A 24,687-nucleotide genomic window follows, 5' to 3' on the forward strand; every position below is an offset into this window, starting at 1 on the left:
TTACAGCCGCACATCACTTAATGACTTTGAAATAGGTTAAGGGCAAACTCTACTCGGGAAAACTCTTTCTTCAGCTTTTGAGCTAGGAAGCTTAAATATTTATTGGTTTAACTTGAGCTCTTATTTCCAAATATACAATCAGTTTTCTGATAGCTGCTCTGGCTGAATTTCTGTTCATGACGAAATGCACAAAACAAGTCCTCTTTGTGCACAAAGTCTATGTGATTATCACAATTCTAGGTAGTGATTACAAATCCTTGTGGCCTAATGGCAAGCTTGAACTTTCCGCACTTCGCACACATTGCACCACTCTCAAGCTGCGCCGGCATGTCAATTTCACAGGATGCCAAACGTGCAGCGCTTCTGTTACGATGCTTCTTAAATTCTCCAAGCAAAGAAACCTCAACTAGTCGCGGAATGCTCCTTTCATTAACTGGTCATTTGAATCTTGACACATCTTGAGCTGAAGTCACTTCACAAGTTTACTTGCACTAACAATGCACCCCTGCCATAACATTGAAAAACAATGCGGAACAACTGTTCAAAGAATTCTTACTTTCTAGCAACCATTCAGTGCTGTATACGTGCAGCCATAAAAATTCCACCACAAGAACAGAATATTATATACAGTCCTCTTTGCATTTTTTTTTTGCACATATATTTGCATTATTTCTCTCTTCATTCTCAATAGTCTTCAACCTTCCAAATAGTCACTCTCTTTCACTAAACAATGTATCAAAGTGAACTTGCTGCTGTAGTCTGGATATTCTTTTTTTTTCTTTTATGCTTCTCTTGGCATGCACTTATTGGCTGGAGCAATGGAAGCAAATGTGGTGAAAAATTTCAAGCATGCACACTTTCTTTCAGCAGTAAGTCATTTTACTCTTAAGCTAAAAATGGAAGTAAAAATATTTTGCTAGCTGTGGCATCTGCCTTCGATACCTGAAGCACCTGAGCTGCGGCTGGCGGAAAAAAAAAACGATAGAATACAGCAAGGTGGAAATAAAGAAGGGAGTGATAGTAATAAAGGACAGGGGAAGGAAATTTATACAACTTTACATTAAAATAGTGCCATGCCCACTGTGATTCTGGATTCTGAACACAGGTGGTGGATGTGCACTTTTGCGGTAAATCCGGGCGCGCAAGTCCACAAGCGCAGTTCCATTTCAGCACTTGACAGCATTTCAGCATGTCGATAAAGATCGAAAAACAAAACAGCACGGTTCAGTCTCCCTAAAGCTTTCTCTTGAAACAGTGAAGCAGGTGTTTAGTCCTTACAGTCATTCTGTCCAGCTCAACATGAACCTTAAAATATAAATTAATGAAATACGCTGCAATAAAGAGGTTACTGTGCAGTCGAAATAGCACAATCAAATTTCTTCAGATGTGCTTGCTTCTTAGATTATTCAAGGAACTAAAGCATGCAAGCATAAGCATCTATGCACACCTAAAACATATATAGCTGACACCTTAAAGTGAAGTTTACCCAAAACGGCAGTGAAAGCATAGCAAGACCTAATGCTTGGCCTCATTCAATTCTCACTGAAGCATGCTCACAAAGCAAAAGACTAAAGCTCCCTTTGTTGCCTTGTAAAAATTACTCTGTTTTTCTGTGTGTATTCCACATTTGTAGAGACCGTGCTTATTTTGCTATTACTATGTACAAGTGCTTACCGACTCTTGTTGAAATGATGCGAAGAGGTTGAGAACGGCGATATTATTCTCCTCACCGAGCTTGGAAAGTGCTCCCACATATCTGGCCACAGACTCTAAGCTTCGCCTCGGCAGACTCCTGCCTATGATGAGAAATCAAAAGTACATTCAGGTCTTTAAACGGCAAGCTTCATTTTTACAACTGCTGTGACCAAACTTCAAGACTTGGAAAAAGTGTTTACACTAATGCCTGTAGCAACAAGTTCAATTAAACTATGCTATTCTTTGTTAAATACATATGCAACAAACAGGTTATTTGCTTTTTTGTTGCAAGAGTAGTGCATCATGTCAGCAAAGCTTTCATATAATGATGCAGAACCTTCATACACACATTTTCCTCACTGCTCACCCAGAGGTCCTCGCCCTCTTGCTTACATTCACCCTGGGCTCTGTTAGAAAATGTACAGTTGGATTATTAACTGTAGCAAAGCAGACATTTGGGCTAGTTGGTGTGAATCCTTGGTGGAAAAAAACAGCGCAAACTAAGACAGAAAACAGCGCTGTAGTGTCTCCCCTCTTTTCTCTGTTTTCTGTCTTAGTTTGCGCTGTTTTTTTCCACCAAGGATTATTAACCACTCTTGAAATAGGGAAAATTTGGCTATTTCGACTATACTCCAGTTCATGCATCAGGTACAACACTGTTAAAGCTAGCGCTCTTGTTTGCGCTGCCTACATCCGCAATCAAAAAGTAGTGCATTTTTTGTGGTGAGCGAGAACATTAAATATGATGCCTGCACGCGTATTACACGATACATTTGGGCTTGATTAAATGCACTCTTATAGCTGATGACATGCTGTCACTTACTCGTGTATTAGACCACTCAGCCACAGAGCAAGCCTGGAGTAACAAGCCTCGTATTATTTTTCATGCAGACTACTTCCGTACCTTCCATAGCATTACACCTGATGTATGGAACGGAGTATAGTTGCATGCACTGGAGAGGTTTCTTTTGCCGGCACGCTTTTCGAAGGCACATGTATTTCTGGCACGATGAGGCAAAATTAGTTGAGACATAGCAGCGAGGGTAATCGCATTTTTGAAATTCTAAAAACTGATATGGTTATTACTTAATGCCAGCTACAAATCTCTAATTGCAATCAGGGACCTATTGGTGATAGTTAAAAAGTTAACTATTATAATTTAGTTAATCACTTTACTAGTTAACATGACTTTCCTGTTTTCTGACGTCTGCCAACACTGGTATTACTATGCCACAAAAAACTTCTTTCTACCTCGAAAACCCTACTGTTAAAAAGCAGCTTCCTTGAAACACCTGCTATATCTATAGAGCAGGGGTTCTCAAACTTTTTTGCTTGGAGGAACCCTAAAAGCCTTCAATAAATTCCAGGGAGCACCCCCCACCCCGCTTTCACTTACCAGCAATGTTGTCGAGTGCATTTTTGCAAAGAGAGAGTTGCAAAAGTTAAATGTTTATTGCACCGATTAATACAAATACTAATGTGATGGGTGGTACTGCTTCCCTTTTGAGAGCAAGTCAAAGCGTGGCTCAGCAGCACTCAGAGCCAGTCTCATATCAGCTGCCGGGTCAGGGCCGGTGAGGGTTCTCGCGGAACACAAGAAGACAGCCCGCGGAACCCCTGTGTTCCGCGGAACCCAGTTTGAGAACCCCTGCTATAGAGGCCCCTGCTTCGTATTTTAGCACATGCAGTAAAGTCTGACAGAAAGGAAAACTTTCCCCATCTACAGCTGCACTGTAACTTCGTGGATGGCAGAAAGGATTTTTAACTCTGGACAGCGGTCTGCAGCCTGCTTACCCGTTTCTCTGCAGCAGGCTACCCACATTTCATCGCAGTATGGAGGAGGCGTCAAAAGGATGAGTTTGTTCTCCGGTACACCACAACCCTGAAAATTATAACAGGTAAGGCTCACTTGCTTCCACGGACTGCACCTTACTTTGTTTCCACTATAAAAAAAGTTGCACCACCATGTTGCTCGTAATCTTTAATACAGCCTTACATTCTATTCACATGCATGCAAGTGTTAACGACACTGGAACTTTTTCTCTCTATTAAAATTGCAGTACTTATATGCTAGTTGCAGACTGCAATAATGCCTTACAATATGCCATTTACATGTCCCATGCTGGAGTAAACATTATTGGTTATGAGACAATAAGGGAGCAGTGGTTCGTTAGCATCAACCCAAGCACAACCATACGGCTAAAAAGGAAAGCTATGCAGCTTTTACAGGAACTTCATATTTAAAGAAAAATTCGGGCTGGTCCAAGGTTCAAACGCGGGACCAGAGTCTGTCCAGGGCAGTCACTCTACCAACTAAGCAGGTATAGCATCTGCAAGTTTGAAGCCATATGTATGGCTGCGTTTGGGTGGATGCTGATGAGTATAATTACTCCCTTATTGCAAATCTGCACCATCTTGAGGGATTACTTTAGAAGAACATTGGCAGTGAGGCATACTCCCATGATTAAGTAAAAAAATCTCAACTTTGTAAGCTTTTGCTCTAGAACTGAGAGTCCGGTGAGTTGGTACATAATCACTTTTGAAACCACAGCACTTGTTCATCCCCCTTGTTTGTGTTTGCAGATTTTGCTGTCGTCATAGGAAAACAAATTTTGCTCTAGATTGAGTCGGCAATTGCACTTCAAGCAGACTCCATCATTACAGTAGAAAAACTGATACTTTTTGTAATCCAAAGTAGACTGCTCATGTTGCATCATCCTTCATAGAATAGCCCCTATTTTCAACATGACCTTGTGAGTGCCTTTCGCATATTGTGCATCACACAATGCACTTGAAATGTCCTTGAACCACAAAAAATCCTACAACAAAATTACCTTAAGGTACTGCAGCATCTCTTCCATGTTTGAAACATATTCCTTCAAGGGTATGTGCTGCTTCCCACAGTCTGTGGGCTCAGCGCAGTCATTGGCGCCAAGAAACATCACAAATGCAGCCAGATTTTCAGCATCCTCGGGACAAAAGATCCTGGGTAAGACATACTTGCACATGCGTGTGTTGTAGCCTGAGAAGCCTCGAACCACTACATCACACCGCCTGTGGAAATAAGGATCAACATTATAGAAGTGACAGTGGCATCCAGCTGCTTGAAACTACTCATTTCACAAATCTAGAGGAGGAGGTAGAAGAGGAAAGGCAGGGAGGTTAACCGAAAGAATAATCTGTTTGCTACCCTAGAACTCCAAAGAACGTTAACTTCAACACCCACCTAAGCACAGCCCTGCGGCTACCAAGGAAAGCTGGACAGTTTTCAGTAAATTACTGCTGGAGTGTCAGACTTGGTGTTTGGGATCTATTTTTTTCTATGTGAAGTATTCGTGGTTGATGAAAAATTTGCCCTGGTCTGTGAGTCGAGTCTTACATGGCAGCGTTCATGCAGATGTTAAGGGTAACTATCCCTTCATAGAAACCTACTCCACCATGAAGAGTTCCCCTCCTCGTATTTAGCCAAATATGGAAGGCCGTACAGGTGAAAAATTGAAGATTGAAAATTGCTGTCAGATGAAGTCCCTTTTAGCAGTCGCAATTGCAACTTCACATTTGCCCATACTGAAGCGCATTTTAGCTGCGTCTTAAAAATGTGTAATTAAATTCTTTTCTTCGTTCACTCCCTTTTTATATATCCCTTCCCTTAGGGCGCAGTTCGGGTGTCCGCCGAGATGCGAGACAAGATGCGAGAAAAAAAACGTCAAGAATCATAAAAGACAGCGTTATTTGTCAATATTCTGCCATAAACGAAAAGAGAACACAGAATATTTGTAGCAGCGTTAAAACTCTAAGTGCACCTGCTGGCGAGTATACAGACCTTTCAAATGCTTCGGCCACGAGAGATCCCCAACAACCTTCTTCAGTGAAAGACCTCTACGGAGAGATAAGAGAAGGCTTATAGCACAGAGATGGCATAACAAGTACAAAAGTGGAAGCAAATTTAAGCCGGCTGTACCTGAGTAAGTGAGTCGCCGAATAAAAAAATCCGAGGGTAGGCAACTCTGCACACACTCGCAGGTCTCATCTTTCGTGACCTGTTGCTGGGTGGCTCAGCAAGGAAATTGTGCCGTTCAAGGGGCGAATTGCTAGCTGCAGAGAGCAAAAATTTACGGCCGACAAACGTAAAGCCAGCGCCTGCCGATGACCTGTTCGTGACTGATAAATGTGAACACCGTTTGGGCGGCAGGTTGCACTTTTCCTGTGCTACAGAACAGACACCATCTGTAAGCGCTGTGAAATTACCGTAAACGCTTGCATCTGGCCGTGCGTGCCGCTGTGTTTTGATTTCAGCGGACGACACGTGGGTAAAGCAACGCGTGCGGAGCTTGTGCAGTTTTCGGTTTCAATTTTCGCTTCGTTCACGACCGCAAGGGGCGCCGCTGTCGTACACACGCACATGATGTAGCGCTTGTGCTGTGCAAGCCAGTGCGGGAAGTGCCGTCCCGATTCGTTTACTTTCGCTCTTGCTTCATTGACCCATTGGAATCTCTTCGGTAACATTTTTCCTCCGAAAAAAATCCGATGCACAATGGTGTCTATCGACAGCTCGTTCGACCGAAGTGCGAACTCCTACCCTGGACAGAGCGATGCAGATCCTAGCTTCGCTGATACTGGTAAGCGAAGTATTCGCGCGCAATTTCATGACGTGTCCCATGCAATTACCGTGCTTTTCTGTTTCATTGTATGAATGCTAATTATTTTAGTCGTAGAATGCCACTGACTGCGATATGCTGCAGCATTGCGGCTGCGCTCTGCCGTAAAGTAGGTTACCGCGCGAAGCCCTAGTTTCTCGAACCGTCGCGTACTAGATATGTCTGATTTGGTCGTTTGATATGAAATTGTCTTGAGCAGTGGTCCATAATGTTTTAGATTGTAAAATGGAGCGCACAAGCCTTCACGGACATAATGGGTGTTAACGGCGTTCACTACTCGAGCGTGGCGTTTTCCGTTTCTTCAAGGCTGATGTGTCGTTTCCCCGAGCATGTTTTTCTCACGCATCAAGGACGCAAGCTTCTCTTCTTTTCTTTACGGGATGAGAACGGAAGAAAAGAAACTGCACACTATTCTTACCTTACTAGTAATGTTTTGCAGTGCTAACCGAATTACACTTATTCATGACAAAGGGCTTGTGCGTTTGTGTGCTAATGCCATCCCGTGTTATACCCACGATTTTGCCTCAGTGGTCATAATAGTTAGCTCTATGATTAGCGCAGCAGGTGCGCATGGTTTTCTGCCATGACTAGTTGTTTTGTTGCCTGCACGCACACTCCGTGCGTGATGATGTTTCTACTGTTTCTTGTTTGTACTATTGATACGTGGCCCTTGGTGAAACGCACGAGCGGAAAGTAGACTGACATCATTCACTCGTATGCATTGCTGAATAGCTTGCATGCCTGCTAAAGGTAGCACCATACACTCTTTTAGGTGTACAGTTGATTCCTTTGAAGAACGCGCGATGTTTATTTTGCTGGAGATGTGTGGGCTGCTAAAAATCTACCTATATTCTCTGCTGCTGTGGCACTTATTAATGTTTCTTTGCTTTCAGTTCTCGATTTCATCTCTACAAATGGATGGTTTGTCACCTTTGGGCTCATAGGCTTGTACGTACTGTACACAAAGCTGGGCTCATATCTGCCATCATGGAGGTCAAGCACACCACAACAGCAGCAAAACTATGGTAAAGTGCATTGCATGTTAATCTTTTGTTATACTGTGACTGCAGAGTTCACTGAGCAGTTATGTTGAATCATGGTCTTGTCACGCTCTAATGTGTGTGGCTGTTTCAGGGCAAGTTCTCTCTGGTTTGTAGAACTGATTAAGTTGTGGATCACAGTGGATCACACGTGCAGCAAAAAAGTTTTTTTGGGGTTCTTTCAAGCATCCTTCAAGCTTTCATTGCAGTTCAACTCGCCGCAAGAATTGCTGTTTCCTCTGCTCCTCGGATTGTTGTAGCTGGCACACTAGAATGCCCCATTATTCTTGAAGTCTTTTCTTTAGTAGTGCATTTGTGAATGAGCTCATATGACGTAGAAACCTCATGATAATAATAAATGATTGAGAAAAAGAAAGGCACAGTAGCCGTTTTCACTCTGGTTAGACACCAAAACTGTGCTGTTGTGGCATTTACATTTTAAGTGGTGTAACATAACCTGTAATGATGCAGCAGAAATAGTGAAGGGTTGTTAAGAATCAAAAAAATAATTGAAAAGGACCAGAGATGGTGCTTCAAGGCATTCTGATGATGAACACAATCATGTATTCACAGCGTTTCATGGACCTTATAGACCCTGAAGACAGCTCTAGCCAATTATTGTTTTAAAAATCTATTCTTTTGCTCTTTCTGAGCATGTTAATTTTTTTTTTTTTTGCCCAGCTGAGAAAACGGAGTTCAAAAATTTTTTCTGCCGTTCAAATCAAACTCATAACATCCATACTGAGACGGACTGGTTTCCAGCAAAAATTTGATGTCAACGTACACAGCTTACTTGCGAAATCGGCTGATGATGGTGGCACCTTTATTTCATTTTATTTTTTATCTTTTTGTAGCTTATGAAAGCTCCGTCGTTGATGAGAGTGGTCTTTTTGTAATTAGAATACAAAGTCTATCGATACAGGCCAACTTCAGTTTGTCGTCAATGTCGGTTTAAAAAAGTATAGACACGAAATCTTAGTTGCATGTTTCCTTTGTAACAGTGCATAAGACATTACTATATATGAATCACCACATCGTATTTGCCTACGACCGCTAAATAATTTATTATTTAACTTCTTCTCGTATGTTGTTTTAGTTTCAACAGCCAAACAATGACTGTGACATAATGTTGAGTAGAGATCACATGAAGCCTTAAAAAACTGCAGTATTATCATTGCTTCTTCATGAGTTGCCATTCTGGCTCTTGAGGCTTGCTGGCTTTCTAGCATTGTAGTGAACTAAAATGGCAAAGCAATGATTACATTGCCGTTCTTTTATGCCTCACATCACCTTTGCTGACCTCACAGATGTCGTTCGGCTATTGAAACTGAAGCAGCACAGAGAAGAAATTCAATTATAAATATTTAGGCAGTTGTAGGCAAATTCCACATGGTGATCAATGTTTACTGATGTCTTGCGCATCATTACAAAAAAAGAAAACACACAGCCAAAAATTTGTGTCTGTGCTCCTTTCAAAGCATATTTCTAGGCTATTTTTGAAAGGGTTAATTAAAGAGTAGTAGATTAGTTTGATTTGTGTGCATCCCCGCTGCAGTAGAGGGACACTTGAAAAACTCTGTGATAAACTCCCAGTCCATTCTTTCCTTCTGTGCTGAAGAAGTGAAAGTGATAGATGTGCCACACCTCGCTGTTCACCCATGAATGGCTCTACTCTTCATTTCTGTGGTTCAGACCCACCTGGACAGCATTCCCTTTAAGTGGCAACTGAATGCAGAGTTGCTTGTTATGACTTACTACGAAATAAGCGCTGCATACCCCAAAAAAAATCTTTCATACAGCTGCTGCTGTAGTGAGGTGGGATGAAAGGTCCTGTTTTGTTTTATAAAGCACAGTCATTACTAGAGACCGGATTTTAGGCAAATGCCTATTTTTTTCAACGCTTCATAGGCGCACCATTTTTACATATGAGCATGAATTAGGTGTTGACAATATGTTTAATACTCTTTTTATAGTGCCTATAAATGCCTATTTTGGGTGTCAGTGCCTATAAATGCCTATTTCCGACGTCGGTGCCTAAAAGTGCCCTATTTTACAGAAAAGGGGCCTGAAATACGCTGTGGTTTTGCTTTCAGATTCTGTTTGCTTTCGAATCCATTTCGGTTTTGAGTAAAACACACACGTGGCAACATTAGATGACCTCATCAGTCGGCTGTGGTGAACACTGCACCTACGCCGGCTGTGTATACAATACCAACCACGTCAGCCGAAAATATCGAAGCAACTTTTTTCCTATTTTCTGCCATTTTATCGTGGCAGCTTGTTGACGACTTTGGCTGTTAAAGTGGTAGTCGACAAGATGGCACCACATTTCGGAAAGTATACGGAGTAAGTTATAGTTTCGTCCAAATAATTCCCAGTTGGTTCCAATTGAAACCAACTCTAAATTTTCCATAAACCTGCTGGAAACAGTTTAACTGATTAAAATTTCCACCTGGGTAACCTGCCTTACTTTCGTTCCTTGTGCCCCAGCTGCATGCCATCTTCATCAAATGGCATTTGGCGGTAATCTTGGTGGAGCAGGCCACACTAGTCAGCTGGAAGTCTTGCGTGCATACGAAAACGCATTCGTGCACTCAAATCATAGAGTAAATGACTCAAATAATAATGTTTATTTCTATATACATGGCCTCCTGTTAAGGTGTTCACTGTTTCTACTTTGGACACGACAAGCGATTTGTTTGTTTCGAGGTATACCGAAGTGTTTCAAAAGGGTTGGTAACCGTCCCTTTCGCTCTGCTGAAGCATTTGTATTGTACGAAAAGTTGCGCGACAGCCTTAAAAAAAAAAAAACAGCGTCTAATGTTCGCACCTTGCTTAAGGTCCCAAATCATTCCTGCTGTGTTTTTGTGTTATTTTACGGGAGATATTGCGTGCTGAAGTTCGGAACTGTGTGCACTTTTGATAAAGTTTATAGTGCCTATTTTTCTCCGTTAGGTGCCTAAAATGAAATTTTAGCCGCCTATTTATGGCGCCTAAAACGTGGTTTTTAGTGCCTAAAAATCCGGCCTCTAGTCATTAGATAGTCTGTTGGTCAGTAAAAATATAATCACAGGCATAAGACTTGGGAAGGTAATATTTTTTTATTTATTTATTTATTTACCCTTAAGGGCCCCAGGGGGCATTACATAAGGGGGGGGGGGGGGGGGTCGAACAGTAATCAAGTCACAAAGAACAAAGAACAAATTTGGAACATAAACTTAGACACATGTAGATACAGCTGTGAACACTTCAAAAGAAAAACAAGCGAGTAAGTAGGTAAACACAAGAAAAAGAAAGAAAGAAAAGAAAAAGAAAAAGGGCCTTCAACGGGAATCATTTGCGGAATAAATCAATTAACATCTGTTTAAATTTTAGGGAATTAACTTCATTCACAACACTGTCAGGAAGGACATTCCACTCGGCTATTATTAATAGCTAGCAAGGGTGGAGTTTGTTGTAAAAGGTAACAGGAAACCCCCACGACAGCCCAGCGCACCAAGAAAGACTATTCTCTGTCTGTCAAATCTAGACTTGTGAGAGTGTGCACAGGAGTGTCACTCAGGTATGTTATCTTCGCTGCTTTAGCGACCTCTGTCGTATCTTGGTCAGGGCTGCTGGCAATCACCTTTCAGCATATTGAGCTGTTGTGGGGTTATTTTTTACTTTTTCTATGATGCTGATTGATGTTGAATGACCTGGGTCATTTCTCTGCGTGTTTATGTGCATGCATGTGTGCACGTTCATATGTGCTTTCAATATCTTGTCTGCATGTTTGTTTTTGAAGTTACAACATCTACAATGCGAACTACCATTTGTTTTCAACTTTATTCATCTGTGTTATCCCACAAATCTGCACTTCGGCCTACAGCTGAACAAGCATACTGACCTCTACAACTCTATAACGCAAGTACAAGAATCTCACATTTCAATTTGCTTCGTGTAGGAGCTGCGGAAGCGGACGAATTTGTAAAACGGCAGGAAGCCATGGAGCGGGCACGCCGAAGGATGCAAGAGGTTCAGGACGCACTGGCTGAAAAACAGAAGGAAAAGATGGCACAGGTAATGTAACACGTGCTTGACACTTGGCATAACATTTAATGTATTTGTCCGCTCACACTACATCTGTTCGTGGGTTGGTTTAGTGCCACAAAGAAGCAGTCAGTTGCCACTGGATTGAGCGCAGCCACATCTGGTGGCTAAACCTTGACACAGCTTGACTGCACTCCGCCTTGGCTGTGCATGCAGCTGTGAATAGGGGTTCATGCATTATCATTTTGATCCCGCACTACTATCAGAGCAACGGGCTCGCCAAAGCTGCTGTCAAAATTATCAAAGTGGCAATGAAACAGACTAAAGACCTGTACTTGACCCTCCTATAGTACAGGTCCACTCCACTGAAAAACATGTACAGGCCCTCAGAGCGACTAGCGGGGAGGCGTTTAAGGACTAAACTTCCTGTCGCTCCTGAAATGAATGTTCTTTGTGTGCCAGAGACCACTAAGTCCCGCTAATTTGAAGAGCAGTATATAAACAGCTGCACCGATGCCATTATTGACGACGTGGTATGTGTCAACTTCCAAACCTTCTGGAAGCGGATGAAGTATGGATTATGAGCATGAAGCCGACAGGGAACGCGCAGGCGCCTGCAAGCAAGCATAGGTCCTGTGCTTCCCACCACCACATCAAGAGCAAACATTGCTTCATTTCACCGAAAAGACTGTTTCCTCTTTCAGGGGCAATGTAGAAGTAGTAGTCTGCTTGAATGGCTAAGCCGAGACGCAGCTTGGCTGCACCCTTATGTGACGCATGTTGCGAGGCTCACTCTGGCATGTCTCATAGCTTGGACTCTCACCAGTGTTCGAGTGCGCTGATCTCTACACACAGGCCTTGATGTCATCAGGTAGCTCAGCAGGTGTTCTGTTGGGCAGGCGGACTTAGTTTTCACTGGGACAAGCATACAGCATATGGCAGTGCTGTACAGGCCAAAAATGAAGTTGGAAATGGTGGGTTTAATGTCCCAAAGTGAGACATGGGCTATGAGGGACACCATAGTAGGGGTCTCCAAGTTATTTTAGACCACCGGGGGTCCTTTTAACGTATGCTGACATCGCTCAGCACACAGGCGCCTTTTTCATTTTGCCTTCATTGAAGCATGGCTGCCAAAAATGAAAGTAGTAAAGACGAGCTATGGTGTAATGCACTCGGATCTTCGTTGTGTTCTATGATGGGGAACTCGAGAGCAGGGGTTCTTAGAAGCGTTCTTTTGTTTTTCCTCTTTCCTGCTCGTTTCAGTCAGGTCCTTGCAAGGCCTGTAAGTTGCCATTACTTCATAGGGCTTAGCAACAATCTCATCATAATCGTCATTCTTTGTGGCTGCTTTTGTGATCTATGGTGAGGTGCTTAAGCATACGATCCGGGACTATTGCATTTTTGTGTCCATCGTCTGAGCCTTGGAGTTCTGTCTATCTCTGACTCCTGTAGCATGCCTCATAGCCCAGTGTTGCTACAGCACATAAAAGATCTTTCAGTCAGCTTTGACGAATTCTCTAAGCTGTGAAATTTTTAACAATTTCTGTGATTAAAAATTGTTGTTTGGAGTATGTAATCAATTTGAAATGTTTACTTCCTTTTATGTGTGGCTCTTCCTCTGCTAATGGCTCTATGCTTTTATTATATTGCCACGCGCCTAACGCGCCGCGCGGCCTCCGCGCTGAGTCGAAGACGACGACGAAGCGGCGGTGGGCTCTCGTGGCGCGCTGTTCTGTTCGGTGTCGTGGAAGCTGGCTCGATAATTAAAAGAAGGCTCCCGGTCTTGGGTTCTTTCTGACGTCTACCTTCACGGCTCCTCTGGTCGTGACACTGGTGGAGGTGCGGCCGATGCTCTCTACTCCTGAGGACGACTCGACGCGTCCGCCTCTTGTGACCACCCCTGTCCATCGTGCCAGCCGGAGGATCCGCGGCCTGTCCCCCGAGGCCCTTCCTATTGTCAGCGCGCCTTCAACTACCACTCCACTCATGGCGACGCCACTGCCCGCCCTGCCTACGACTGTCCCTGCAGCCAGCCCCACCTATCTCACCCTTCAGACTCCACGCACGCCTAAGCCCTTTCACGGCGACCTGTTTGAAGATGCCGAAGACTGGTTGGCTCACTACGAACGGGTCGCGACCTTTAACTGCTGGGACAACGCTACAAAGCTGCGTAACGTTTACTTCAGCCTTGAAGACTATGCACGAACGTGGTTCGAAAACCATGAGAATACTTTCTCTACGTGGCCGGACTTTCGACGTCAGCTCCTGAGTACGTACGCTAACAGCGACCGTCGGGAGAGCGCAGAGCGTGCACTGTCCTCTCGAATTCAGCTTCCCAATGAGGGTGTTGCCATGTACGTCGAGGATGTGAAGCGTCTTTGCCATCGCGCCGATCCGGCCATGCCTGAAGAAAAAAAGCTGCGGCACCTGATGCGCGGCGTAAAAGACCAGCTCTTTTCCGGCCTCGTGCGGAACCCGCCCAACACCGTCGCGGAGTTCCTGGCCGACGCCGTGCATATGGAGAAATTGCTGCAGCAAAGATCCCATCAGTACGACCGGCAACTGCGCCAAACGTCGACTCTATCAACGTTGGACCGGTTCGACCATGATCCCAGGACGAATCCGGACTCCCTTCGCGAACTCATCCGTTCCGTGGTCCGCGAGGAGCTGCAGCACCTTCAAGCCACATTTGCCCCTCGCGTCGATTCCGTCACCAGTGTCATCCGCGAGGAAGTCCGACAGGCACTCAGGGCACAAGACGCTGCAGCTGTGCCGGCGCCGCAACCGACCCCATACGATCCCTCGCCGTACCCGACTCCTGTCCAGCCAGTCACGTACGCGGACGTCGTGCGCCGCGCGGCCCCATCTCCTGGGCCTTCGCCTTACACCGCACCATTGGTCGCGGTGCCCTCTGCCCAGCCGACTCCTTACTGGGCGGATCGGCGCCAGGCACCGCGGAAGACTGACCTCTGGCGCACTCCGGATCAACGCCCGCTCTGCTACCACTGTGGTGAGGCGGGCCATCTCTACCGGCGGTGCCCCTATCGCGAAATGGGACTACGCGGTTTTTCTGTCGACAGCCCCCGTCCACGCCCTGGAGAGTGCCCTCAAGACATCGCCGAGTATGTCACCCGCCAGCGTAGTTCACCATCTCCTCCGCGCCGCGAGTCGCGATCGCCCTCTCCACGCCGGTCTTCGCCCTCTGGGTCCCGTTTCGCCTCAGGACAACGTGGTTCCTCGAGCCCTCGTCGGGAAAACTAGCTCCGGCGGCCTTTGGAGGCGAGGCCGCCGAACGCCGTTCCGACGCAAAGCTTCCACCGCCGCAGCAACTGAATCGCCCCGACGTCGCACGCCGCATCGCTGCACAGTTTTCCCCGACGCGCCTTTCGTATCGCCGCGATGCCGCAACCCCAATCGCCGACCCGCTTCCGCCGCCGCACCGACCCAATCGCCCCGACGCCGAACGCCGCATCGCCGAAGAGTTTCCCCCAACGCGCCGCTTGAATCGCTCCGACAGCGCAACCCCAGTCGCCGACCAGGTTCCGCCGCCGCACCGACTGAATCTTCCACAACAGCCATCGACGGGCCGTGCTGAAGGCAGGGTCTCCTTGGATATCCCTGTTCTCGTCGACACAAAGGAGGTCAGCGCGTTGGTTGATACGGGCGCAGATTACTCTATCCTTAGCGGACGGCTTGCGACGGCCCTGAAAAAAGTGACGACACCCTGGGACGGTCCCGACATACGCACGGCAGGCGGACATCTTGTCGCACCACTCGGCATGTGTGCGGCCCGGGTTACGGTTCGAGGCTGCACATTCGTTGCCACTTTTCTCGTTCTCCGCGAATGTTCTCGCGATGTCATCCTTGGCATCGACTTTCTTCGCGAGCACGGTGCGATCATAGACCTCCCGAACCGCTTGGTGACGTTTTCTACCGCAATGGCCACAGAAGAACCTGCGCACCAGGGTTCTCGGTTCGCCCTGCGAGTCGCCGACGATAACGTTACGGTGCCACCACGTGCCAGCATTCTCACGAGAGTTACCTGCGACGAGCCACATAGGGGACTCCGGGTTATCGAGCCTAATGTCTCCCTCGTACTCACTAAGGGGGTTGCGGTGGCACGGGGCCTTGGATCCTTTCATGACGGTTGTACAGAGGTCCTTGTCACCAACTTCTGCAATGAACATCGACATCTGTTCCGTGGCACAGCCATCGCTTACGTTGACCATGTTCAGGAAGTGGCCGAATGCTTTGCTTGTGCGGAGGACACACCTGGAGCTGACGCCGAAGCGGTCACCAGCGTAGACATAAATCCTGGCCTTCCACCCACTGAAAAGAGGCAACTCCAGGACCTCTTGCGGGAGTTTGGTGCGTGTTTCACGTCGTCGTCCAAAGTGCGCCAAACGTCGATAGTTAAACACCGCATTATCACGCATGAAGGAGCCCGACCCATCCATCAGCAGCCCTATCGTGTGTCCCCTCGTGAGCGAGATGCTATTCAAACACAGGTCGAAGAGATGCTCACAGACGGCGTCATCCAACCGTCAAGCAGTCCGTGGTCGTCTCCTGTCGTCCTCGTGAAAAAGAAAGACGGGACACTACGGTTCTGCGTCGACTACAGGAAGCTGAACAGTGTGACCAAGAAAGACGTGTACCCGCTCCCGCGTATCGACGACTCCCTCGACCGACTTCGTCAAGCCAAGTACTTCTCTTCGGTCGACCTCAGAAGTGGTTATTGGCAGATAGAAGTTGATGAGAGGGACCGTGAGAAAACCGCCTTCATTACACCGGACGGGCTGTACGAATTTCGCGTCCTCCCATTCGGGCTCTGCTGTGCTCCTGCCACGTTCCAAAGAATGATGGACACCGTTCTCACCGGTTTGAAGTGGCAGACCTGTCTTGTTTATCTTGACGATGTCATCATTTTTTCCGCAACGTTCACGGAGCATCTGCACCGCCTCAGGACTGTCCTCAAAGCCGTTCGATCCGCCAACCTCTCCCTCAAACCAGAAAAATGCCACTTTGGGTTCACCGAATTGAAGTTCCTCGGGCACGTCATTAGTGCTGATGGAATCCGCGCTGACCCAGAGAAGCTTGCTGCCGTTGCTGCCTTTCCGGTCCCCTCCCACAAAAAAGCAGTCCGTCGTTTTCTAGGCCTGTGCTCCTATTATCGCCGCTTCATTAGAAACTTCGCCCAGCTCGCCAGCCCTCTGACGCTTCTAACCCGTGATGACACATCATTTTCCTGGGGCAACGAACAACAGTCTGCCTTCGACGAGTTACGACGCCTACTCCAATCACCGCCCATCCTGGCACATTTCGACGAAGATGCCGATACGGAGGTGCACACGGATGCGAGCAACGTCGGTCTTGGCGCCGTTCTAGTTCAGCGGCAAAACGGTGTCGACAAAGTAATTGCCTACGCCAGCCGCGCACTGTCGCGTGCTGAGTTGAACTACTCTACCACGGAAAAAGAATGTTTAGCGGTAGTCTGGGCCGCCGCCAAGTTCCGCCCATACCTCTATGGCAGACCGTTTCGTATCGTCACCGACCACCACTCGCTGTGCTGGCTGAAAAATTTAAAGGACCCTTGCGGCCGCTTAGCACGTTGGGCATTACGCCTGCAGGAATTCGATTTCACCGTCACCTACAAGTCAGGCCGGAAACACACCGACGCTGATACCTTGTCACGCGCTCCCGTCGAACCTCCTCCGCAAGACACCACCGACGATGATAGCTTCCTTGGAGCGGTCAGCACATCTGAACTCGTTTCCAGACAGCGTGCCGACGCCGAGCTCCGTCTGCTCATCGAACATCTCGAAGGTGGGTGCCCTGAAATACCACGAAACCTAGCTCGTGGACTATCGTCGTTCTGCCTGCGGAGAGGGGTGCTTTATAAAAAGAACTCTACTTCAAGTCCGACAACTTACCTGCTCGTCATACCGTCTGATCTGCGGGATGAAGTCCTCCTTGCCTGCCATGATGAACCGACTTCCGGCCACCTTGGAGTTACCCGCACCTTATCCCGAATCCAGCAGAACTATTACTGGCCCAACCTAACTTCAAGTGTCAAGCATTATGTCCGGACATGCCGGCAATGCCAGCGGCGAAAAAAACCCGCGCTCAAGCCTCCTGGACTGCTTCAGTGCATCGAGCCGCCACAAATACCATTCGACAAAGTCGGCATGGACCTCCTGGGGCCATTTCCTCTCTCGTCTTCCGGCCACAAGTGGATCGTAGTCGCCACAGACTACTTGACCCGCTACGCTGAAACGAAGGCCCTTGCGCGAGGTACTGCCGCCGAAGTTGCCCACTTCTTTATGCACGACATCGTGCTTAGACACGGCGCCCCATCGGCCATCATTACTGACCGCGGCAAGGCGTTTACAGCCCGACTCCTACGTGACATCTTAGCGCTTAGCCATACTGCTCATTGACCAACAACAGCGTATCATCCCCAAACCAATGGTCTAACGGAACGGCTCAACAAAACATTGGCGGACATGATCTCGATGTACGTCGATGTTGAACACAAAACCTGGGATGAGGTCTTGCCGTACGTCACCTTCGCATATAATACCGCGACGCAGGAAACCACCCAGTTCACCCCGTTCCGTCTCGTGTATGGCAGAGAGGTCCGCATGATGCTAGACGCCATGCTGCCGTACGGCGACGCAGAGCTTCCCCCTGAAGCTGGCCACTTCGTGGAGCAAGCAGAGCAGGCCCGTCAGCTGGCCCGCTTGCACATCAAGGACCAGCAATCCGCCGATGCCCGATACTATAACCTTCGGCACAGGGACGTGCACTACGAGCCGGGCGACCACGTGTGGGTGTGGACACCAGTGCGCCGCAAGGGATTGTGCGAAAAGCTTTCAAATAGGTATTTTGGCCCGTACAGAGTCCTGCGCCGCCTGAACAGCGTCAACTACGAAGTTGTCCCCCATGGAACTGTGGTCGCCGGCCCTCAGCGTCAACGGCCTGAAATCGTGCATGTAGTGCGCTTAAAGCCGTACTTTTCGCGTGACTGAGCGCTGTGTTCACGCTGTTTCGTACCTTTTCCCCTTACCCCACGTGTGTACTTGACTCTCCCTGCATGTCATCTAGAGCGCACTGTATAGTTCACCTCACCCCCAGTCTTTTCTTTGTTCCTCCTCCCCTCACTGTACATACCCCATTCCACATCGAGACGATGTTTGCTTTCGCGGGGGGGAATAATGCCACGCGCCTAACGCGCCGCGCGGCCTCCGCGCTGAGTCGAAGACGACGACGAAGCGGCAGTGGGCTCTCGTGGCGCGCTGTTCTGTTCGGTGTCGTGGAAGCTGGCTCGATAATTAAAAGAAGGCTCCCGGTCTTGGGTTCTTTCTGACGTCTACCTTCACGGCTCCTCTGGTCGTGACAATATGCTATCATTGTTTTCCTGTGTGTAGAATTCTCTTCACATACATGTTCTTTTCAATTTACATAATCTCCCCCCTCATATGTAATGCCCGAAAGAGCCTTTAGGGTAAATAAATGGTTTGGTTTATGGGGGTTTAACGTCCCAAAGTGACTCAGGCTATGAGGGACGCCGTAGTGAAAGGCTCCGAAAATTTTGACGACCTGGGGTTCTTTAACCTGCACTGACATCGCACAGTACACAGGCCTTTAGAATTTTGCTTCCATCGAAATTTGACTGCCGCAGCCAGGATTGAACCCGCGTCTTTCGGGTCAGCTTAACTGTCCAAATGCTTCGATTTCCGACCCGAAAGACTCAAGCAGACGGTGCGCAACGCTTGCCGCCTCGGCACCTTGGAGGCACATACAGTGATTTGTTGCTGCTTCGTGTCATCAATCAATTAAAGAGCCATTTCATGGCATCATGTCACCGATACAAATCCCTGATAGGTGACTGGCAGCTCAGCTTACAGGTATACAATAGTGTGCCTGACCACCTCATGTCTTTCCTTCGATGGCGACTCCAGAAATGTGCTTTCATTTGCTGTCTTAAATTTTTTGTGCATTTGGCTACTGCAAGAAATGCGTAATTATGTCTTAATATGAGACAAGTTCTTTTTGCTTGGCTGCAATAGCGGCTGAGAGCAACCTGCAAAGAGCAGGTATTGCTCTTCAGTGCTCCCCAAGACTGAACTCTCCTGGAAGCATGGCGAAAGCCTATTCTCTGTGCAGACCATGTTCTCATGACTAAGGTTGCAGCAGTCATTTCGACGGTGGTTATTTCAGTTGAAGCAGCTTTAATGCAATAGTATTAAGAAGCCCGTGTTGCAGAAAGGAGGGTGTTGGCATCGTTGACCGTGAATGAAAAATCTATGAGTAGTCCCCGAGAAACAACCTACGTGGGCCACCTAGGTCATTTGACCTTGTGGCATCATCATCAACCTGCCTGTTAGATTGTGGGCAAATTGCCCACCGTGGCAGGTGGCAGTTAATTTAATGATTGGTTGTGAGATGTTGCTCGGAAAGAACAACCTAGGTCTCGCAAGCCCCACCGGTGGCAGCACCTGCCGTCGCAGGGCAGTGGCGCATTGCTTAACTACTGCACCACTGCACCAGCAATGATATGAGGACTCCTCGCAATTTATGATTGTAAAGTACAGAATGACCAATTCCGCATATATGAGCATTAACCCAGTAATGCTGTCATGTCGTACGCTTAAAGCGGAGCTTAATTGTCCCCTCCAGTTTTTTTTTTCTCTCTCTAAAACTTGCTGCACAGCCCGGCACGTGCGACCTCACCGTCGATGAAATGTTTGCATTGCATTCCATGCGCTGAGCACAAAGTGGATTAACAACGCATCTTCTGAATTACTGTGTTACAGTGAGGATGCGACAATCCGGCAAACAGAAAAGATCTGTCTGCAGCGAGTCGAGTCGGGAAACTTGAGAAAGCGTACGAAGCTGGCAGTTCAGGCGCCAAATGTGAAAGGTGATCTCAAACAGGCGATCTTCGTGTGATCGAATGAAGGCATATCTCCCATGGTTTTTACGAGGCTTCAAATTTCCAGCAGCGCAAGCACTAGGTAACGCGAAACTGCACAGCCACGGAGCTGATTTGGGAAAACCAAGGGCGTGTGCTCGCTGACATCTGATGCGGCCCAAGCTTGCCACAGTTTGTACGTGCGTCAGCTATAAAGAAAGAAACCAAACATATGCAGTGCCGGCTGTGTTTCTATGTTTCGCTTCTAGCTTTTCTGTTTTTTTAAATTTTGTTTTAAGCATTCAGCTAGACAGATGCAAGTTTCCTTAAAGGGCCCCTGACCACCCTCTGGTTGAAAACTACCTCTCTTGGAGCAAGCCTCCTCTCCTTCCTCTCCCTCCTCGAGTTTTTTCTCTCTCGCGCCTCATCGAGTAGGCTCCGCAAGGCAAAATCACCCTTCCTCCTCCGATGTTAGCCGGAGGCGTGGTGTCTCACGGAGTGCGTCACAAGTCTACGTCATGGCCCCACCTTGAATAGAATTCTTTTCTTGGTTTTTGCTTGCTACCCGGTCAATTTGAGGGGGGGGGGGGTGGGGGGGAGAGCAGCGGGTCTCCCAAAGCGCTCTCTATTTTTCTTTTTGGGTCTCACTCAGTTTTACTATTTTGTACTTTTTATAGCTAGGGTCCGAGGCTGTCGCCGTACGCTCCCTCCGCAGTTTTTTGTTGTTGTTGTTCCTTCATGCGGGTTTGTAGGCATGTGCCAAAACAGAAGGCGCTGCGGAAAGCGTTGTGCAGACGACGCGACGCCAAGGCTACGCCCAACCTTCTCCCGTCAGTCAGAATGATGCACCAATGGAATGCCTTTAGCGAAAGTAACTCCCATGACGTCAGAGGGGTTCAGAGTAGTGTGGCGGGGACATTTTTGTTGAAGGAAAGAACGAGCAGGCTTTGATTTGAATTTTCGCAGCTTTTCGGGGCGCGCATGGCTCTAGTATTTTGCAGAGGTTATCTTCGATGCCTCGTCTATGCAGTGGGCTTGTTTTTCAAAAATGTCCGGACCCTGGTCAGCGGCCCTTTAAATGAGACCAGTGACCTGCTTATAATGCTTGATTACTTTTCTTAGGATAAAAAATAAGAAATAGCGTTTAAAAAGTCTACTCGGGTTATTACATTGCATACATAATTCAGAAATTGATTGATACACCCTTCTGTTGTTCCGTAACATGAGACACATGACAGCTAGACCAAAATCACAGCTTGTAGATGTTGGCAGCTGTGAGGCTTTTGTCCTGTGCTCTTGCACCCCTCTGGATGCATGTTAAGCAGTACTCACTTGAGTGCTTTCAGTAAATGCCATTATATTAACAGTGTTTCTCCTAAATTTCAAAGTTGCAGTCTAATGCAGCTGTGCGCTGAGAAGGCAGCTGCCAGCGCTATCAATTAAGCGGTTACTCATGCGGCCTCGAGTCGAACTGTAACCCGGAATGTGGGCAGAAATATAATGGGATGGCTGCCCAACCAAGAAGAGTCATTCCAAGCAGACGATCGAAATCAAGCGCCCATGCCGCGTGCCCATAGAAACGCAAAAAGAAAGAAAACAAAAAAGGCCCCAGTGCTGGTGCTGCCCTTTGCAGCTGCACCATGCGTAAAAGTCGCACTAACTGGCCGCTTCTCGCACCACTGTTGATCACCTCTCTTTCTTCCACCATGACGAATATTCAACTACAGCTGCTGCGGTGGCACAGTGGTTATGGTGCTTGGCCGCTGACCCGAATGGCGCGGGTTCGATCCCGGCCGCGGTGGTCTAATTTCGATGGAGTTGAAATTATAGAGGCCCCCTGTACTGTGTGATGTCAGTGCATGTTGAAGAACCCCAGGTGGTTGAAATCTCCAGAGCCCTTCACTACAGCGTCCCTCGTAGCCCGAGTCTGTTTGGGACGTTAAACCCTCATAAACCCATTAAATATTTTACTACAGTACAAAGGCCATTCATATTTTTCTTTGCTTTATACCAGTTGGCCTAGTTTTTCACATTTCAAACGCTTTATCATCATCACCATAGCCACCAGCCCAGTTATGTCCACTGCAGTTGAGAGGCCTCTCCCAATGATTTCCAGAAAGTCTTCCCTGCACCAGATTAATGAGTTCTGCCCACCTGGCTTTCTTCTGCCCCCTGCTACCTTTTCCTTCCCTTGGAACCTACTCAGTTACCCTGAAGGACCTCTGGTTATCTGTTCTCGACCTCTCGTGCCCCACCATGTCTGCTTTGCTTCTTATTTTCCACACTTATTGTGTCTGTCTTTTTTGCATGCCCCGCAGCTTGAAGAGCAAAAGCGACAAGAGAAGATTGACAACTGGGAGCAGTTTCAGCAGGGCCGTGGCTTAGGCTCCAAGCTGCGCAACGTAGGTGCCGAAGAGAGCAGCGCTGAGTCAAGCAAACTCTCACGGAGACCGAAGGGGAGCAGGGACGATGGCGAACGCTTGCGCGGCTCTGATTATAACCCACTCACGGGTTCTTCGGGGGGCTCCTCCTACCGGCCAGAAAGGAGGTGTGTCAACCAGGGCGGATGAGGTTAATGTCACAGGGTTCAGCCTTTTGTTGAGGCAGCTGTGGTGAAGGCATTACTGTATTCTCACTGAAACTGACATGCTGTGGAGTGGAATAGTTCAAACTGGAGTTGTTGTTGCAAAGCATTGCAGTAGTGGGACCATTGCCGAAATGCTTCATTTCTGCTAGAATGACACTTTGTGGCAAGCTAAGTGTTAGTCTGCCTGACGAAATTTAAATTAGCGCGGTATGTCAAGGTCTTTTTTTATTTTCACTGGAGTGATGTATCACCACAGCTGCAGAAACATGAACCCTGGCCTATTTTGCCATTCGATTTCACCTTGGTGCATGCATTGTGGGCCATGTCTATGAAACCGAAGTGACCTTGGTCCCGAAGTGAAAAAGGCAGCTCCAAGCATGCAGACATATGAAGTCATTACTGGAAATGGTGCGTGACCAACGGTAATGACGGAAGAAGGGACTTCGAGTGGTATTTTTTTTTAACACAGTTATGCGAATAAATTTACATAGCTGTATTTTGTGCATATCCTTCTTGTCTCAAATATTTATAGAAGCATGAAAGACCTCAAATACAGTTCAGATGCTTTAAAGGGATTGTGCAACGAATTAAAAGTTGCTTCTAAATGTTTTCAATGCTAAGAAGCATTCACACCAAGTATGAGTCTTCGGTACTGAGCTGGCAATTTATTATAAATTTTTAAAAACTGCTTTTTTTTAAATGTGTGGGCCGATTGGTGTGCTCGTAGTGACCGATTTTGAAACTAAAATCATGAAAATAGACGTCACTAGTCCCGTGACGTCGGCAGGCCACCACACGCTGTCATTCGCTGGAGCCATGGCAGCCACGGCGTCACGGGCACACTTCCGGTAGCCGTGAAAATCGTCTGCTCGTGCCGCCGCACGACCCCTCGGGCAAGCGTGAGCCAGGGCATTGCCTTCGCGCATATGGTTCCAATTCACCTCTGCCACCTCTTTCTGTCGGGAGTTCTGGAGCCACTCGCAGTGTCTTTTTCGTCCGCCCGAGATGAATACATCTTCCGGGAAGGCGAAGAGAGACTGGAGGCGCTGCCGACGCTGCTGCTGGGGTGCTGGGTGTGACAACCAGACGTCGCAAACCGAACGTTAGCGAATGACGTGTTCATGTGCCCAGCGTGTACAAGTTGAGGGGGGAGAGAAGCGTAATTTTTAATAGTCTATATCTTCGTTGTTATTGATGCTAGCTCAAAAATTTTTGCTCTGGGGTGACTAGTGATGAAATGCCTATCTCTCGTCTGCTTTACATAATCTCAATTAATTTATTGCATAGGCCCTTTAAGGGGCTCTGAAACACCTTACAAGAACTTGTCAGTCATTGCATTGTGTTGTCATGAACGCCTGAGCCAAATAATACACTTCCACACGCAGCAGAGAACACAATGACATGTGAAAGTTGCCATGCACTTTCGGCGACTTTTTCATGTCATCATCCTCCTCTGTGTTGCGCACTCCTGTGCATACCAGTTCAGAGACAGCTACTGGTCAAAGATTCTTTTAGACGTCGAGCAGCTACCATGGCTGCGGCTAGTAAGCAGTATAGCTCTGACAGATCGGGAAGCTCCGCCCCTGTGGTTGGGCCAGCGGAGGAGTGCCAGCCTTCTTGTGTGTAAAAAGGGGCAAGCAGAGGGAAAGCCGCGAAGATGCTAAATATCAAATTGTGACTACAGATAACTCGGGTCCTGCAAAACGCATAAAAAGCATTCTTGCTGAAGGTTATTCGTGAAGCGGCATCCTTTAACATCCCAGG

At 47.4% G+C, this 24,687-nt stretch overlaps 2 protein-coding genes across 3 annotated transcripts in view; one reads left to right on the forward strand and one right to left on the reverse strand.

The window, feature by feature from the left end:
• Positions 1–6,040, reverse strand: part of LOC149340160 (isoamyl acetate-hydrolyzing esterase 1 homolog) — a 12,768-nt gene extending 6,728 nt beyond the window's left edge. The window contains exons 1-5 of one of the 2 annotated variants that reach the window (XR_016283583.1): positions 5,657–6,032; positions 5,519–5,574; positions 4,530–4,749; positions 3,490–3,577; positions 1,675–1,796 (exon numbers count right to left, since the gene is read on the reverse strand). Coding sequence is in view for 1 of the 2 variants with exons in the window: in XM_089548908.1 (XP_089405034.1) it covers positions 1,675–1,796; positions 3,490–3,577; positions 4,530–4,749; positions 5,519–5,574; positions 5,657–5,725 (555 nt within the window). In the remaining variant the exon portion in view is untranslated. Of the gene's footprint in view, positions 1–1,674; positions 1,797–3,489; positions 3,578–4,529; positions 4,750–5,518; positions 5,575–5,656 lie in introns of both variants that reach the window. The other variant, XM_089548908.1, reaches the window with a different exon arrangement.
• A 27-nt stretch (positions 6,041–6,067) lies between these two features.
• LOC149340161 (selenoprotein S-like) lies at positions 6,068–23,419 on the forward strand. Its single transcript, XM_089548910.1, has 4 exons — positions 6,068–6,314; positions 7,247–7,378; positions 11,337–11,452; positions 22,655–23,419. The coding sequence occupies exons 1-4, from the start codon at positions 6,230–6,232 to the stop codon at positions 22,904–22,906; spliced, it is 585 nt and encodes a 194-aa protein (XP_089405036.1). The 5' UTR covers positions 6,068–6,229; the 3' UTR covers positions 22,907–23,419.
• The last annotated feature ends 1,268 nt before the right edge of the window (positions 23,420–24,687 follow it).

This window comes from Amblyomma mixtum, chromosome 6 (assembly GCF_055824585.1).
Source record: "Amblyomma mixtum isolate Tamu chromosome 6, ASM5582458v1, whole genome shotgun sequence".
Classification (NCBI taxonomy): Eukaryota; Metazoa; Arthropoda; class Arachnida; order Ixodida; family Ixodidae; genus Amblyomma; species Amblyomma mixtum.

Coding starts and splice junctions, on each gene's coding strand:
- LOC149340161 (XM_089548910.1), top strand. CDS start 6,230: ATGGTGTCTATCGACAGCTCGTTCGACCGAAGTGCGAACTCCTACCCT. Junction 7,379..11,336: donor ACAACAGCAGCAAAACTATG/GTAAAGTGCATT, acceptor TGCTTCGTGTAG/GAGCTGCGGAAGCGGACGAA. Junction 11,453..22,654: donor AGAAGGAAAAGATGGCACAG/GTAATGTAACAC, acceptor CATGCCCCGCAG/CTTGAAGAGCAAAAGCGACA.